The sequence below is a fragment of the Syngnathoides biaculeatus genome, chromosome 10 (assembly GCF_019802595.1).
Source record: "Syngnathoides biaculeatus isolate LvHL_M chromosome 10, ASM1980259v1, whole genome shotgun sequence".
Classification (NCBI taxonomy): domain Eukaryota; kingdom Metazoa; phylum Chordata; class Actinopteri; order Syngnathiformes; family Syngnathidae; genus Syngnathoides; species Syngnathoides biaculeatus.
The window spans coordinates 27,630,750-27,646,510 of record NC_084649.1 but is presented as its reverse complement, the minus strand read 5'-3'; the positions used below and the strand labels follow the sequence as shown (position 1 = coordinate 27,646,510).

At 47.8% G+C, this 15,761-nt stretch overlaps 1 protein-coding gene and 1 long non-coding RNA gene across 5 annotated transcripts; one reads left to right on the top strand and one right to left on the bottom strand.

Annotated features, from left to right (window-relative positions):
- The first annotated feature begins 36 nt into the window (after window positions 1–36).
- On the top strand, window positions 37–12,381 carry LOC133507440 (uncharacterized). The gene is made up of 3 exons (XR_009796813.1): window positions 37–175; window positions 12,024–12,085; window positions 12,245–12,381. It is a non-coding gene; the product is annotated as an uncharacterized LOC133507440 (long non-coding RNA).
- Window positions 1,247–15,171, bottom strand: rbl1 (retinoblastoma-like 1 (p107)). Of its 4 annotated transcripts, none has more exons than XM_061832442.1 (22): window positions 14,710–15,171; window positions 14,410–14,576; window positions 13,421–13,554; window positions 12,234–12,514; window positions 11,165–11,293; window positions 10,368–10,522; window positions 9,649–9,713; window positions 9,387–9,567; window positions 9,075–9,241; window positions 8,899–9,011; window positions 8,163–8,266; window positions 7,578–7,715; window positions 7,340–7,504; window positions 6,068–6,209; window positions 5,232–5,444; window positions 4,375–4,580; window positions 4,143–4,319; window positions 3,879–3,950; window positions 3,708–3,801; window positions 3,503–3,627; window positions 3,253–3,417; window positions 1,247–3,042 (listed from the first exon to the last, which is right to left on the bottom strand). In XM_061832442.1, the coding sequence occupies exons 1-22, from the start codon at window positions 14,792–14,794 to the stop codon at window positions 2,845–2,847; spliced, it is 3,276 nt and encodes a 1,091-aa protein (XP_061688426.1). In that variant the 5' UTR covers window positions 14,795–15,171; the 3' UTR covers window positions 1,247–2,844. The 4 variants fall into 4 exon arrangements, with proteins under 4 accessions (XP_061688426.1, XP_061688428.1, XP_061688429.1 ...); XM_061832444.1 differs by having other exon boundaries at window positions 14,719–15,171; XM_061832445.1 differs by having other exon boundaries at window positions 14,410–15,170.
- Window positions 15,172–15,761: the final 590 nt, after the last annotated feature.

Genomic DNA, 15,761 nt, shown 5'->3' with positions numbered 1-15,761 from the left:
TTCAATATGAAACAGTTAAAAAAAAAAAAAAAAAAAAAAAAGGGAAATATGCCACTATATGCCAAGATGAAGTCGCCCAAAGCACACATCCGCCATCTTGATCTTCCCGAAACAAGCATGGCGACATGTGCAGCGTTAATCGCCAGTTTGGTGACTGTCGGAAAACATTCCACGGGTAAGTTAGAAAGATTTACTTTGACACTGTTAAAGTTTGTTTGTTTGTAAAGGTTTTTTTTTATTTTTATTTTTTTTTTAATTTTCTGATGATCTTAATTCACTTGAACAATGTTTTGTTTCCGGTTGTTGTTGACTGTTTACCCTCTGCCACGGTTTTTCGCGAAAAAGCCATGTAAATATTTTTTATTTATCAGTGGATATGCAAGAAAACACATTTGCTGTGAAATTTTTGACTCAAATGCGAGGAAACAAGTTTCAATTTTCTGTCTGAAAAAGGACGTCGCAGAGACAAATGAATAATGCGTTTAGCATGTCTTTGCCCATTGCGAGTCCTTGTTTCCAAAAAATACATCCAACTGATTGACTTTATATTGTATGTTTTTATGACAAAAAATGCTTACTTTTTTTTTTGCTATGTTATGATGATAGTGCTTCAGCGTTGTTCTATGTATTTTCTTTGCACTTCGCCTTTTTTTGGCTTACCAAATTGAATTAAAAATCCTTCATGTTAACAGAACTGAAAAAATGTCAAGGACACACGACCAGTTTTAATTCTACATGCCAAACTTTATCGAGCAAACCCCCCCCCCCCCCCCCCGCCATAATCCAACCAGTAAAGCATGTCTTTTTTTTTTTTTTTTAATATCAGTGGTTCAAATCTCATCACGGTTGCCATACCTTAAAAAAGGGACTCAGCTACTTTGATTACTTGTTTTTAAAAACTCACTCAGTGACTTTACTGATTACTTGATCTTAAAGGTAACTTTGACTCGTTACTTGATTTCAAAAGTAATTAAATTTGTGTTTTTAGTTGCTTTCAGCAACTGCCAAGATACAGTATAGCATACAAAAAACCAAGTGCTTCATCCTAGCCACTACCTGGCAATCAGTAGTGCAGATTTGACATTGCAAATACACACGGAAAGCAGGCCGGACTCCGGACCAAGTTGAAAGGTCGCACTTTTCATTGGAAATCTTTTAGAAGCTGAGCTAACCCACCAGGACCATTTCTGAGCACGTAATTCGGCACAAATAATTAGGCCTCAATGTACTGCTTGCAATGCAAACGAAATGAACCCAATGATGGTTGAAGCAAGCACGAGTTTTAATGTGCAGGTTAGAGAATATTTCAAAACAATCACTTCAAATACATTTGCTTTTCTCTGATGGTTTTCATTTCATAAGTCAACAAACTCACACATGGGGGGGGGGGGGAAAGAGCAAGGAAAAATATCATACACTCACTAAAAGTGTGTAGATGCTACACACGCACACGAGAACACACTGACAGCTGACACAACAACAACAACAAAATGAAAAACTCGTCAAAACAATTTCCAAATATTCGGACTCACAGTCATAAATAAAACTAAGCAGCACATCCTCAAGTGGAAGAAACAACAAATATACACATGTACATTTCTTTTTTGTCTCGTGATTCCGTCACATTCAAGCCACCAAATGGCAAACGGCAGCGCGCTCGCGTATCTCCGCAGCAACCAGACCGGTTACCTCCGAGTTTTGAGTTGTGCCCCCAATGACGGGTCACATTTGGCGGTGTGAGCCCCCGATTTAGATTGACCTGCAACTCGTGTGCGCTACCATGGCCGGGTCATTCTTCCGGGTACTTGACCGCCATTGTTGGAGACCAGCAGTACGGATGTGGAAATTGCGGAAACGGAGACACCGGGAGGCGATTTTTCCGTCTTCCAAAGATGAGATTGCATGAAGGAGAAGCTACGATGGAGTTATCGAAGAAACGGCAACAGAAGTGGCTTGCAAATATACGACGTGCGGATCTGAACGAAGCTCGAGTGATTATTTGAAAGTCTCTTCTGATCATTTTGTCAGCGGGAAGCATGTGGATTTCGAGTGTCCGGATATTCTACTTCAGGGAAGTCTTGAAAGTACATATCTCCACAGAGTTTGATCTCCTGTACGTATCTAGCTTTGGCGACGTCATCGAGTGACGTAAAGAAGGCAGAAAACATCCGCCGGTCTGCGGACGTTGCCATGGTGATGTCGTCTGCAACGCCTAGCTTGTCTGCAGAAATGGCGGCCATTATCGCAAGATTGCAACCCAAGCATGAACTCAGCAACAGTCAGTCACATTAGCATGCTAGCATTGACGCCACAGCAAGCGGCCAGGGGAGTTAGCTAACTGCCAACAGGTCATATTTACAAACATGTTTGCATCCTAACGTTGGAGCTGTCAGTGTGCGAGCGTTGGTCACCTCCCAGCATTAGCTTGGTAATGACTTTTTTTTTTTTTTTTTGCCCCAAGGTCTACTTTTCAAGCAATCAACCTCCCCCAAGCTGCTGCTGATATATATATTTTTTCTTTTTTGGGGGGGACACACACACACACACACACACACACGCACAGTCGCACGATCAACCAAAATTGCCTTGCGATTGACCAGTCGAAAATTGAGAACCTCTGGACTAGTCTTTACACTTCTTGAGCTAAAGCTACCGTGCCAACAGTTCCGTTAAGGAGTTAACATTAGCGCTGCCGTGACTGGTTATGTTAGTTCCACAGTGACGGGTCATCCGAGTTAGTGATGGGCCGGTAATAACTGACTTAGTTGGTCGATCGTGTTAGCGTTAACGGTACAACCAACAGTTATTTTAAGGAGTTAACACGAGCTCTATGTCAACAGTCGGTCAGTGGCTTTGTCTCTCTGACACGACATCCTGCAGTCGCTTTAGCAAGACGTCGGGGCCGCCGCCGCTGTTCTCGGGACACGCTCGCTTGCTGGGGGAGTCGCACGCCGACGACATCATCAGCTCGCCCTCCATGCCCAGCGCTCTCTTGCGGCTGTTGCAGCCCTGACGTAGCATGCGGTTGATGTCGCACAGATCCTGAGGAAGAGAAGAACGAGGGGGTTAGCGGGACCGGCGCAATACCGCGACATCAAAAATTAGTAGCTACCGCCGATGGCAAAATGTTTTTAAAACGTTTGAAACCATGAATGACAACGGCTTGACCCACGTTTTGGAAACCGAAATACGAGCCAAATGAAAGGCAATGGCAAAATAACGTGTTTTTTTTTTTTCGGACGAGCCGCTTACCTTGGAGGGGCTGCTGTTGATGCGGTACGTGAGGGAGTTGGGCGTCAGTCCTCCCGCCGAAGCTTTGTGCGGCGACACGTAAACCGAATGACGCTGCGACACTCGGCGAGGAGATTGAGGGTGACAACGCACCGACGGGAACGGAGACACGGGCGGAGCGTCCAACTGAGACGCACGCACAAGTAAAACACGACAAACATGAACGCAAACAGCAAGTACGTTTCACGGGGCCGTGCTGCCCGGCGCCTACTCTGTTGTCGTGCGGCGCGTATCTCGTAGCGAAGCTTTTCATCTTCAGCACGTAGACGTTGTTGTAAAACTGGATCAGGTCGCCGCGTTCCTCCTCGCCGCCGTCGGCGCGCGTCTCCTCGGCAGCTGCGTAATGGAAAAGTCGACGCGGGTCGTAGCAGGCGCCAAAAAAATGCGTGAGCGCACGAGTTAGCAGGTGGGCTTACATTCCGCTCCTGCCGCAGGGTCAACCTCCATGTTCTCATCTGATACCGCCACCTGCTGTCTGGGAGTGCGACGCAGGAGGACGCTGCGGTACACCTGCGCACAGACGCGAGCGTATCACTGTGGCAACAGAGTTTAAAATGTGGGCAGTAGCTGGGTGGGCGTGTCCTCACATGGCTGCTGGCCTGTGGTTGGCTGCGGTAACACGTCATGATGTCGTAGAACGTGTGCGTCTCCTTAAAGATCTGCGGGAGGGACAGCCAGAGCACAGCAAACGCTTATTTCCGAGGAGTAGTCACATTAGCATGTTGTGCATTAACTTTTTAGCCACTAGCCAATTTAGGGTGTTAGCATGAGCTCTGTAACTGTTGAACACGATCGCGCGTTAGCATGGAGCTTTGTAAAGAACGTTAGCATCGGCGAGTGTGGGTGTTTACTTTGGCTACGATGTAGACGGTGCAGAGCAGGATCTGGTCCAGGTGTCTGTCTTTCATGAGTTCAGTGGCGTGAACCAGAGAATGTTCGAAGCCCGTCCAGATCTTTGCGCGCAGCTCCGACGAGATGTCAAGACTGGCGCACAGATCGCGAAGTCGCACGCTGGCCAAGTGGTACACCTGCGACAGAGGTCGGAGTTGCGAGACGATCTCAGCCTGAAAGCGGCGTTCGTACCTTCCTGAAGAAGAGCGCCAGAGATCCGGTGCGTTGGGGCCGCCCGCTTCCCGTCTGGGGGTCGGCGGGCGCAGAAATGGGAACCGGGCGGGTGGGCGACGCCGTCAACAGGAACTGAGCGGTGATGCCGGCCGACGAATCGCACGGCCGCACGGGGATCAGCGTGATGGTGTGCTCGCCGCCGCCGGCGCCGCCGCCGCCGCCACCTCAAACGCAAAAGGCGACGTTGCTACTTTTACTAATAATGATGATGATGATGATGATCGTGCTAACGTTCAGGACAGATCATCTGGAACAATGCTGAACTGTGTGGAGTGATGTTGGACACAACTCATATGTAATGATGTGGTGAATGAATATGTAGTTGTATGGTGTGAATTGCCACTGAAAGATATTGGTCACTGCCACGCTTCCGTCTTAGCATGGAACAGCCGTCAATGGCAGTGAATAAGTTAAATACGGAATGATGAGGAAATGTACAGGACAACGATGAAGTCGGAATGTGGCAACTGGAAGTACGACGTGTTCACGCTTTGAATTTCAAGCTCTTATTTGGAAAATCGATTTGAAATCCATCTTGAGACGTTGGAAAAAAGTTGGAATGCTTGGAACTGGCCCAGAAATTTGGAAGGAGGAGGGAACATAGGGGAACTTTGGGGGACTTTGAAGATTGTTCCCACGGTGAAAAGAATGTCAACCACTTTTCTCGGATGTGCCGTTGGGAACGAATATGTGACATGTCAGTAATTTCGCCCTGCACAAAAGGATTTCGGTGAAACTGGAATGGTGAGAATTCGAAGCAGTGGAAGGCTCTTTCTTCCAGCATCGACACGATAATGGCGGTCGACGACTCCCACCTGGCAGCGGTATGCTGAGCACGGTGGTCTGGCCCTGGGGCGCGATCTTCAGTGTGCCGGCGGCGCCGAGTGTCAGGCGTTTGGCGGGCGACGCCGCGGTGCCGGTCGCCGTCGTCGCGGCCGGCGGGACGTCGCTGAACAGACGTCGCTTGGCGCTGCCGGCGGCGGGAGAGCTGTAGCAGTCGTGTACCGACAGCGGTGAAGGCGGAACTTCTGCGGGGAACCACAACCAAAACCGCTGACGTGAGCAATGAAGGACAAACGACAACATTGTCGTCAACCGTCCGCGACCTCCCCAGATCGCCTGCGACGACGGTGTTACGTCTCGGTCTCCGTCTGTCTACGTGTGTGAAGATTCTTTCACTCCCGGGACTGCCATGCTAATTTTTGTTTGCCGTTATTGGTTGAATTCATATGTATTTGTGCATTCATATCCTAAGAGCCTTAAAGACTTAACTATATCTTTTTAGTACGTGCATTTAGAACAGATTTGCAATCATGTGCAAGTTCATTTTGGAAAGCATTCAAATTTGGAATTCCTTTAACAGCCCTGATCTTCATACCTTCGGATCTTTAAGAACAAAAACATGAACTCAATTGTATTTATTCGTCAAGAGGATGCCACCTACGCAGGACTTCAACTAATCATTAGGAGAATTGATTCTACAAAGACTCGACCTCCCTACTGCGACCCGTTTTTGAACTAGGGTTAGCCCTTGAAAGAAGACGGCACTCTTCCTTTTGGTAGGTTAGGCGTTTGTATGTGTCACAGAAAACAAGATCGGAGTAACCTGCGAATAAAGCTGAGGAGCACCGCCGGGCGTTGGCCGGGTTACCTTTTCGAGCGGTGCCCACGCCAGAGCGGACCTCCCGGATGCGAGGGTGCATGATGGGTGACAGCGCCACCAGGGGCAGGTGAGGCTGAGCGGGACCGCCGGCAGCGGTTGCGCCCGAGTCCAGGCTGGACGGGAAGTTCACCTGGCAGGAAAGGCCAAAAAAAAAAAAACCCCACACTTGAAAAACAAATACTGGCCTCCCTCGGCACGCCAAACGTCACCTTTTGCAGCTTCAGCGCTTTGCAGGTGAAGAGAAAACAAACAAAAAAAACATCCAGATCATGTGTTGATACAAAGCGCGTGATTGGTTCACGTCTTGGCGTTGTGACCTTGCGAGAGGTGATAACTCTGCGGGATGAGAGAAATGTGAAAATGGAGCCCCCGTTGCGATTGGCCCCTTCAAGGACTACGCTTTTCAGCCAGTAAAGGCCGCTTCGAAAAATGACAAACAACCAGACGACCTCAGAAGCGTCCCTGCTCGACGTTACGTGGAGGAAGCGTTTGCTAAACTCTTCAGTGAAGGATGGCGGGAGCAAGTTTTTAACATGGATGAAACGGGAAGAGGACGACCATCATGCGCGGGAATCCTGCAGATGGGTGAACTTAAAGCCAGGACGAGGCTCTCCTCCGATCCGCGACCAACGAAAACCTCTTGTTGGCCTCTCTCAGAAGGCAACCTTGAGAAATGACGGGATCAAAAAAAGAAAGAAGGCAGCGCGAGCACTTCCTGGTGTGTTCAATTTACAAGTTTAGAGACGCCGACCGGGAGGAGTCGTTCAAAGAACTTCAGAGAATTTGCAAACATCCGCTAAGACTTCGGCAAACAGCCGTCAACATCATTTTACGGACCAAACGAGGAATGGAACCAAAATCAATTGGAAGTTTCTGGACTGTCAATTGGGGGGGGCCTCTTGTTTTGGATGGAAATGTGAAAATCTTACTTTCAAATCCGATTTGTCGACGCTGTTGGGCTGTTATTGTTTACACGTTTGTGTGTGTTGTTTTGGATGTTTGCTTTATTTTTGCGTTTGCCTTCACGATGTTCATCGACGTCTTCATTTAGCTGCTGAAGTTTGTCTCATTCCTATTGTTGTTTGTCTAACATTCTCCTTGTTGATATCAACAATCACGTTTGCGTACACGTTACAACGTGTCCGACTTTTATTTGTCCAATCGTTTTTGCTGAAAATCAAGTGAACGTGAGAGTTGTCGTCGAAGCCGGACGACGCGTCCCTATTGACGCTCGTCGGCGGGTCGCAGCGTCGCACTGACCTCCTCCACGGTGGGCACCTTATTGCCGGCGGCCCCCAAGGCGTCCCACAGGGCAGAGTCTGCGGTCCACGCGCGGGTCTCGAGCACCTGCTCCTCGACCAGGTTCAGATGCTTCACCATGTCTCTGGACAGGCCTTCTTCGGCGCGGATGAACACCTCGATCACCTGCGGGTGCGCGTATACAAAGTTGCTACGTTTTGTGTGTGTGTGTGTGTGTGTCCGTCTGTGCATGGCGAACCTTGAAGAAGTAGAAGGGGGGCAGCTTGAAGACGTTGATGATCCACGGGAAAGTCCTCTGGGAGCTGTAGGAGAACAAAACCACTTCCAAGCAGCACGCCAGAAGAGAGCAGTGGAAGATGTCCTGCTCCAGTAGAGCCTAACATGACGAAAAAAAAAACCCAAACCAAAATGAACATCACAAGACATGTACAAGAAAGGAAAGTTAGGGCCAAAATACAACGGCCAAGCGCGAGCACACATGGAAAAAAAAAATTACGTGAAAAAATCATGTACACAAAATCAACGGAATGCATAAAAAAAAATGAACACCAAACAAACATGCACACAAAAAGATGTGAATACACAAAAGTCACAAACAAGACATTTATACCAAAAGAAAGTTGCGGGAAATCTCTCTCACACACAGGAAAATGAACAATGTAATAAATAAAAAAATAGATGCAAGACAAATACAGTATACCGAAAAAAAGACACTTGTGCTGCAACAAAAATGAAAATACACAAACACAGACCCACACGTGCACTAACACACTCATTGGAGGTCTCGAATGTTGTGTTGTGTTGGGCATGCGTGTGCGCGTACACTCATGTCTTTTCCGTGCAGCCTCTTGGTTTCCTGCATCAGGATGTTCTCCAGAACTTTGTAGAACAGAACCTCAGCCAGCTTCAGGCGACGCTCGGCAAAATCTGAGCACAGCACGCAGGCAAGAAGACGAAACTTCAATTTCAAAATGAAAACGCCCATTTTGGGGCATCATTTGTCACAAACAGCATTTGAAAAAAGAAGCGAATGGACGCGACCAGTTGACCAGTTAGCCGTCTTCAAAAAGTCCCGAGTCGCTTTTGGCACCAAGAAAACAAACAAACAAAAAAACTGAAGGCCAAAGGCTTCATTCGACGATTGACTTCTGCGCTCACCAGTCCCGGAAAAGGTCGAACTTTCTGACACGCAAGCGGCAGAGAAAAGCGCACAAGACTTTTGGGACGCTTTGGCTTGCCGCTTCTTTGGTTCTGGTGCTGGTTTCGCCGTACGCGGTGGAAAGGCGTCCTGTCGCCTCGATACCGGCCAGGTGACTGGACGCCAACCTCGTCCGCAAGTCAGCAGACGCCTTCGCTTGTCTTACTGAGAAGTCGAGACATTTGGAAGCCAAATAAAAGCCTCGTTTACTTTGTGACTTTTGGATCCCAGCACCTTTAAAATGGCGGCAAATCGCTCTCGCCGCCATCGTAGGTCAGAGCCGCGCGGGTTCCGACAGCGGGACTTTTTGAAGGCCGGCGACCGGAAAACACGTCAAGTACGTTCCCGCGCGGTCGCATACCGATGTGCGACCCCGACGAGCCATCCGAGTCGTCGCTGTAATGTTTTTTGAAGGTGAGGCCCAGGCTCTTCACTCGACTCGCGATGGACTCTGTGGGGTCTCTGGAGCAGGACCTGGAGTCCAAAGCGCTTTTCACCATTTGATTTTGAGCCAAGCGAAAGCGAAAGCAAAGTTACCTGAAGATGCGCAGCAGCTCCTCGCCGGGCGCCGCCCTGAGGCCGGCCAGCATGCTCTGAAGACGGCTGACGCTCTGCGTGGCCGCCGACACGGGCGTGGCCGCCGCGTCCTTCTCCTTCAGGTACACGCGGCCCGTCAGGGGCGTGGACGGCGCCAGAGTGGCCGACTGCGCACAACGAGACGCCGCCTTGCTCACTTTCAAACGAGCTTTTCCATTTCGAGACCTCGCGCTCAACGGATTTCTCCACCGGGAAATTACGTGACAACGACCGTATTTCCACCGCCGACTGATCGTCTCCCACGGGTTTCACCTTTTCCACGTGATGCTGCAGCTGCTTCTGAGCGCTGGTCTGTCCCGTCCCCGCGCCGGACCACTGGAAACTTTTCCTCGGCGTCCCGATTTCCTCATCGGCGTGGGCGTCCAAGAATACGCGCTCGTCAAAGTCTCCCACCGTCAGCACGTACTGCTCGTACTCGCGGTTCAGCGCTTTGCTGAGAGCAACACGACAGCGAGGCGTCAGGGAACCACGACAACACGCAAAGACGACGAGAAACACGATGCCGACAACTTACTTGTTGTCAATAAAGTTGTGAGGATCCAAAAGTTCAGTCATAAGGTCCTCGTTGCCCTTCAGGATCTGATCGGGAACAGGATCAAGTCAGAGATGTGGCAGGAAGAGTGTGTACAGTGCAGGCCGGACCACTCATTTTGAAATCGGAAAAGTTTTTTTTTTTTTTGTTTTTTACAGTTAGCAACCAGCCGACTCCCACGTCACTCACCAGACTAGTCCCGCCTTCTAAAGCCACACACATCATAAAAAGTCACAGTTACTACAGCAAACTGTATGAGAATGGTGACCTCAAGCAGACCTTACATGCATATTTTGTGCCCGTCTTGTGCAAAAATCCATGTATCTTTGTAATTACTTGAACGATCAATGGGATGATCTGTATAATAATTGATTCTAAGGAGATCCAATAACCCCTAATAGGATGTTTCTAAGAGTAGAGAGTAACCTCGTTTTTGCAAAGCCCGACTTAACAGAAAGCGGAAGTCACGGGACTCATTTCCTTTAAACCTGAACGGAAGCGGGAAAACTTTTATACCTAATAGTTGCAGTAAATTTGTGCTGTAGTGTGTTGTAGGCAACAAAAACAAAAAAAATGTTCCGTAAGGTTAAAATATAATCATATAACAACACGAGTCCGTTAAAGCGAGGTTCCGCGGCATGGAAGTAAAATAAGAAATCGCCATTATCAGACAACGCGGAGAAAAGAAAGACTTCCCGTACCTGTCTGCGGAAGAGCTTGTGTACGTAAGGTTTGAAGTAGTGCTGCTTGATGCCTTTGGCTTCCACCACCAGGCCGTCGTGAAGCTCGCACAACCGCTCCAGCGCGCACGGAGACGCCTCGTCGGCGCACGCTTGGACTTCGTCGCCCGACGTGCCTGACGCAAGCCACGTTCCGTTAGCTCAAAGTGTCACGTCTGTTCTCAAAAAGCAACCACTTTCAAATCAGTCGTGATCAAAAAGAGGATTTGTCTCCTTTTCATTCTGGAACAGCCGCTATTTTATTGTCATCCTCTTGCTAACGTCTCTTTGCCGGTTTTTCACAAACGGGTAGATTTGGAAAATTATGGCCGAGCAAGGAAGGCTGCCCCTACTCAAGGGATTATTATTTTTTTTTTTTAAACCAGTGAAGTATACAAAGCTCATCCCAAAATGACTTTTTGTTACTGTTTAGTAACTAATCAGCAACAATTAAGCAATACCACACTTGGAATGATTATTTTCTGAGCAGATTCACGTGCATGGCGAAGTCCCCCCCCCCCCCCTTTAATTTGATCACATTTAAGTTCTTGGTTTGGTCCGTAAGATGAGTCAAAAAATGTGGGGAAAAAAAAAGAAAAAAAAGTCAATTGCCCTCCAAAGTAAAAGCTAACGCTTGCTGATGTCTTATTTCAAGCGAAGACGGGATAATCGACCAACTCGTTTTCACAGCGGACTCCGTAAATCGGAAAAGATTTTCTCTCCAGAGGTTGACATGGGAAGATGGGACCAATTTCAAACTGATTCTGAATTGAACTTACCGATGAAGGCGGGGTTGATGAGCTCCTTCCTGTTGGCGCACATCAGCGCGTTTCCGAAGACCAGGTCCAGGCAGCACAGCAGCAGGTGGTACGAGTTCACCAGGTCGTCGCCGATCATGTGGAAGTTACCTGGCGCACGTGGGGAGAGGCGAGGGGGCACCGTCAGAAACCACATCGCGACGCAAACGGCGCGTCGACGCCGCGTGCTAATGAGGCAGTTGCGGGCAAAGCAGACTAACCCTCTGCTGTTTCCGGAAAATGACTTCATCGAGTCTGAGAATGTCTTTGATGATTTTATAAGCCCGGGTGAGGAGGTCACGACCTTGGAAGCTCCTGATAGGTTAACTGAAGGCACACCTGGGGATGTATTGAAGGACACACCTCAAACGCTCCGCTTCCTTGTTCGAAATCATGGGAAAACCAAAGGAAATTGGACAGGAAATTCCAGAAAGAATTGTGGAGCTCCCCGAGTTTGGCTCATCTTTGGGTGCAGTTTCCAGATGCCCGAAAGTGCAGCGTTCATCTGTTCAAACAATCGTACGCAAGCATAAACATTTGCCATGATTTCGAGCATCTGAGGTGCGGCCTTTAATACATCCCCAGGTGTGCCCTCAGTGAAGCGCTCGGGAGCCTCCACGGCCATGACCTCATCATCTGGACTTCCCCGTGTTCTTAAAAAGACGGCACTTTTTGTGCTTGTACGCTTATCATCTCAAAGAAAATCATCAAAAATTCCCAAACAAATGTGACAGTGAAACGTGTTTTTGGACTTGAACGCAATCAATAGTCGTCATCATCATATTAGTTCTGCTTGAAATGCAGCTTTTCACAAAAAGCCCGTTTTCTCCATTTTTCTCAGAAACGAGTGCCTTCAAGAAACTTACCCGTCTTCAACTGATGTCTTCTAAAGAATGCTAAAAGGTAGAAATGTACTTTTCTTTTTCCTGTTTCTTTTGGGAGGTTCCACGTTTCAATCGCGACAGAACTCAATTTTTCCGTGGTCAAAAACGGCTGCCTCTCATTTTGACAAAAACGAAGACCAAAAGTTGATCTCAGCGTCTCGACGTACCTTTGGTGTAGACGAAGAGCGTCCAGCAGAACTTGAAGACGTCCGCGACCTGACACGGCTGCCGGCGGTACTTCCTGCCTCGGGGCTGCCGCGACGGCGGGGGCGGAGCCTCGGTCCCCCACGGGCTGCGGAAGACGGCGGCGAAGATGGGCTCGAACTTGCGGAAGATGACGGTGGACACCTCGAAGTTGCGCTCCAGCCGCTCCACGCGCAGGCGGAAGTTCTCGCACAGGTTGGACATGTCGGACCACTTGCGCATCTTGGAGAAGAACTCGATCAGGCTGCCGCACGAAAACACAAAAGCGGGTCCGACGTCATTCGTTCTATCTGAAAAAGACAACTTTAATCCCGCTCCATTATCGATTTCCATTTTGGGGATTGGAACCTCAGTCTGAAGGTTTGTTGAAATGTTCAACTTTAGGCTCACATGAAAACTTTGCATCTGAAATAAAGACACCCATTTTCAAAGGTTTGGACTTTTTCCATACAAAAACAACAATTACTGTATGACAATTTTCGTAAAAGAAAGAACTTCAATTCCAGGTTCTTTTCCTTTTGACTTTCATCTTGTTTGTATTTTCCAAGAAAAACACAATTTTAATCTCAGGAGGGCCCCCCCCCCCCATCAAAGCCAAAGTAAATATTTTAAATTTGTAGGCTATTGAAAACGACGCCACAGACATTTTTAAGCCTTAGTTTTCAATATATATATATATATGTCAAAATTTGATCACGTGAAATTATTTTCTGCGGCACGGTGCATCATTTGTAAAGTGTTGGCCTCACAGTCCTGAGGACCCGGATTCGATCTCAATCCTGTAATACGAACATGTTTTTCTCCCCCCAAAGAATCATGTGGTAAAGTTAAAAGTTCCAATTATTAAAAATGTGCAACTTTTACGTCAATATATTAAGATTTTAAAGTCTGATAAGTGCATGAAAAGTATTTATCGTAAATTGTTTTTTCTTTAAGAAAAACAAAACTTTATTGCCAGAGAAACATTTTTTCTTTTACAAAAAAAATACAATTTGAATCCTGTCATCTGTAAAACAATGTATACTCTTAAATTTAAAATTGAACCCATTAAAATGTGACTTTTCCCACTTGTAGCATTGAGGCTGCGGCAATATTTTGTTTTTGCGTTGTTTCTCCTTTCCTGAGCGGGCTGGCGTCGTCCTTTCCTCACCTAAGTTTGGCGGTGCGCAGGATCCTGGTGAGCGACACGCAGTTCCCCTCCATCAGGCCTTTGCCCACCGTGGGCGTGGACCCTTTCCTGCAGGCAGCGTAGAGCGCGCACGCCAGCCAGTGCGCCACCTCGCCCTGCACACAAGCAGCAACGTTGTTAAGCCGGGATTCTTTAGATGAACGCTCATATTTGTTTGCGTGGCAAAGTTTTATCGGGGCCTGGACCCGGCTTACAGCTTGCACTGGCTTGCGTCCCCCCCAGAGGGCCGCATTACATACTGGCAATAAGTAATGTTGATATCAAAAGTGAAGAACCAGTGAGAGCGTCTCCATCACAGTTTTGTGTAGCAGGATTTAAGTGGTTTTCTCGCGTATCCCAAAACATGCATTCATTGAAGCCTCTAAATTGCCCACGGTTTGTTTCTGCAATTGCCTTCTGCAGTTCAGGCTGTACCCGCCTCCTCCCTGAAGATAGCTGGGATGAACTCCAGCGACCCTTGAGAAGATAAGCGGCTGAGAAAAATGGAATGGATATCCAAAGTCAACATAATAGTTCATTCAAAATATACTGTTCAAGTTATTATCAAAGCACATAATGACTGCAACCTGTCTCTCGCGTAAATAATTGGGAAGTGAAATTGTTGCAAGGCAGAGGATATTTGCATATGATGACGTGCCAGCCCAGCTATGGCCCGGGGCCTTGAGTTTGACACCACTATGGTCAACTCCAGTATTTATAGTTCCGAAGTGTTACCTTCACGGACAGTCGGAACATTCCTAAAACCGCGTGAGCTCATCAAAATGATCCTAAAGGATTTTGTTTTTAGGACCGACGATACGGTTTGTACAGGGCCGCGGCCGGAAAGAACCGTTGCCGAACCCGAACCCTCGGAACGTCCCACCGGCGACGTCACACGCGGCGCAGTTCACGGATGTTGTCGAGTTTGTGACGCGGCGGAAGCCGGTCGACTCGGGGGCGAGCCGCCTCACCTCCAGCGTGTACGTGTTCCAGATGGCTGTGAAGTTGTCCATGGCCTCGACGGCAGTTTGCTCGTCCATGTTGAGCTCTTGACAGAGCGTCTCCAAACTCCTCCGCACGACGCTCTCCTCCATGCGGCCGGACTCCGAATCGGACGACTCCTCGCCCCGCATCGCGGCTGTCGAGATGAGCAAAGTTGTGGAGGGGGGGGGGGGGGTTCGAGGGCGAAATTTTTCAAAACAAAAACAAAGGCTCTAAAATGAGAGAAAAAAACAAAAACACGACGCTCGTCCGGCGGACAAGACGTTGACCTAGCTCACTTCCGCTAACGAATGGCGCCAAAACTGCTGCGGCACGACCAATAGGAGACGAGGGGCGTGTCGTTCGACGCGTCATGTTGTTGTTCCTTCATTCCGGACTCTTTAACAGGAACTAAACATATATAATAGCAAAAAAAAAAAAAAACATCGTAGTCAGGTCACTGTGTATTAGACCGCAATCGTTTTTAACTAGATGTAAATATTTATAAGATTTATTTTCGCTTGGGCACATTGAATTTCGTCTCCCCTGCACGCCTTTTCCCGATTTGTCACTTCCCGGTTTGTGCAGGGATAGTCACCATTGTGATGTATTGACCCTCCTACCCGACGTGCCTAGAGGAAGCCATGTTGGGAAGGTCGAGGGACTGAAATTAAGAACTTGCTTTTTCCTCAACCTAATTTCAGGACTGGTACCTTTTTGTTCATAGGAAATGTTTATGGGATCAATACAGACCAAATAAAAAAGAGATTTTTACATGTTTTCATTTTCAAGTGAGAGGCACTCCTACGTCCCTTTTTCGTTATGTACGACGTTTTACACAACCGCAAGTGCAATTTTCCAACATTTTTGTTCTTTGGGCTTTCTCGCGTTCCACGTGCATGGAATGCACTCACGACTTTGCCCTTCTGCCCTCCCTCACAGTTTAAAATGCCCACGTTGTATTTACCAATCTAAAATATTTTTGGCAAAAAAATGACTAGGAAAAACCTCACTAGCAATAAACTCATCAGGTGGAATTTTTTTAAGCTTCCATGTGTAATATTTTTATGTTCGGACGGCCTGTGACGTCACCCCTTTCAAGTTACATTATGCATTATAACGATTGTGGCTCAATCAATTGTTTTTTTTCTAGCCCCGAAAAAACTAAAAATAAAATACGGTGGGATCCAATTAGCATGCGTCGTTCCTCTGAGTTTGTTGTATGCAAATGAACCTTAAAAAATGCATTTGAGCCGTTCTCCTCTCTCTCTCTCTCTCCTCTCTCTCTCTCTCTCTCTCTCTCTCTCTCTCTCTCTCTCTCTCTCTCTCTCCTCTCTCTCTC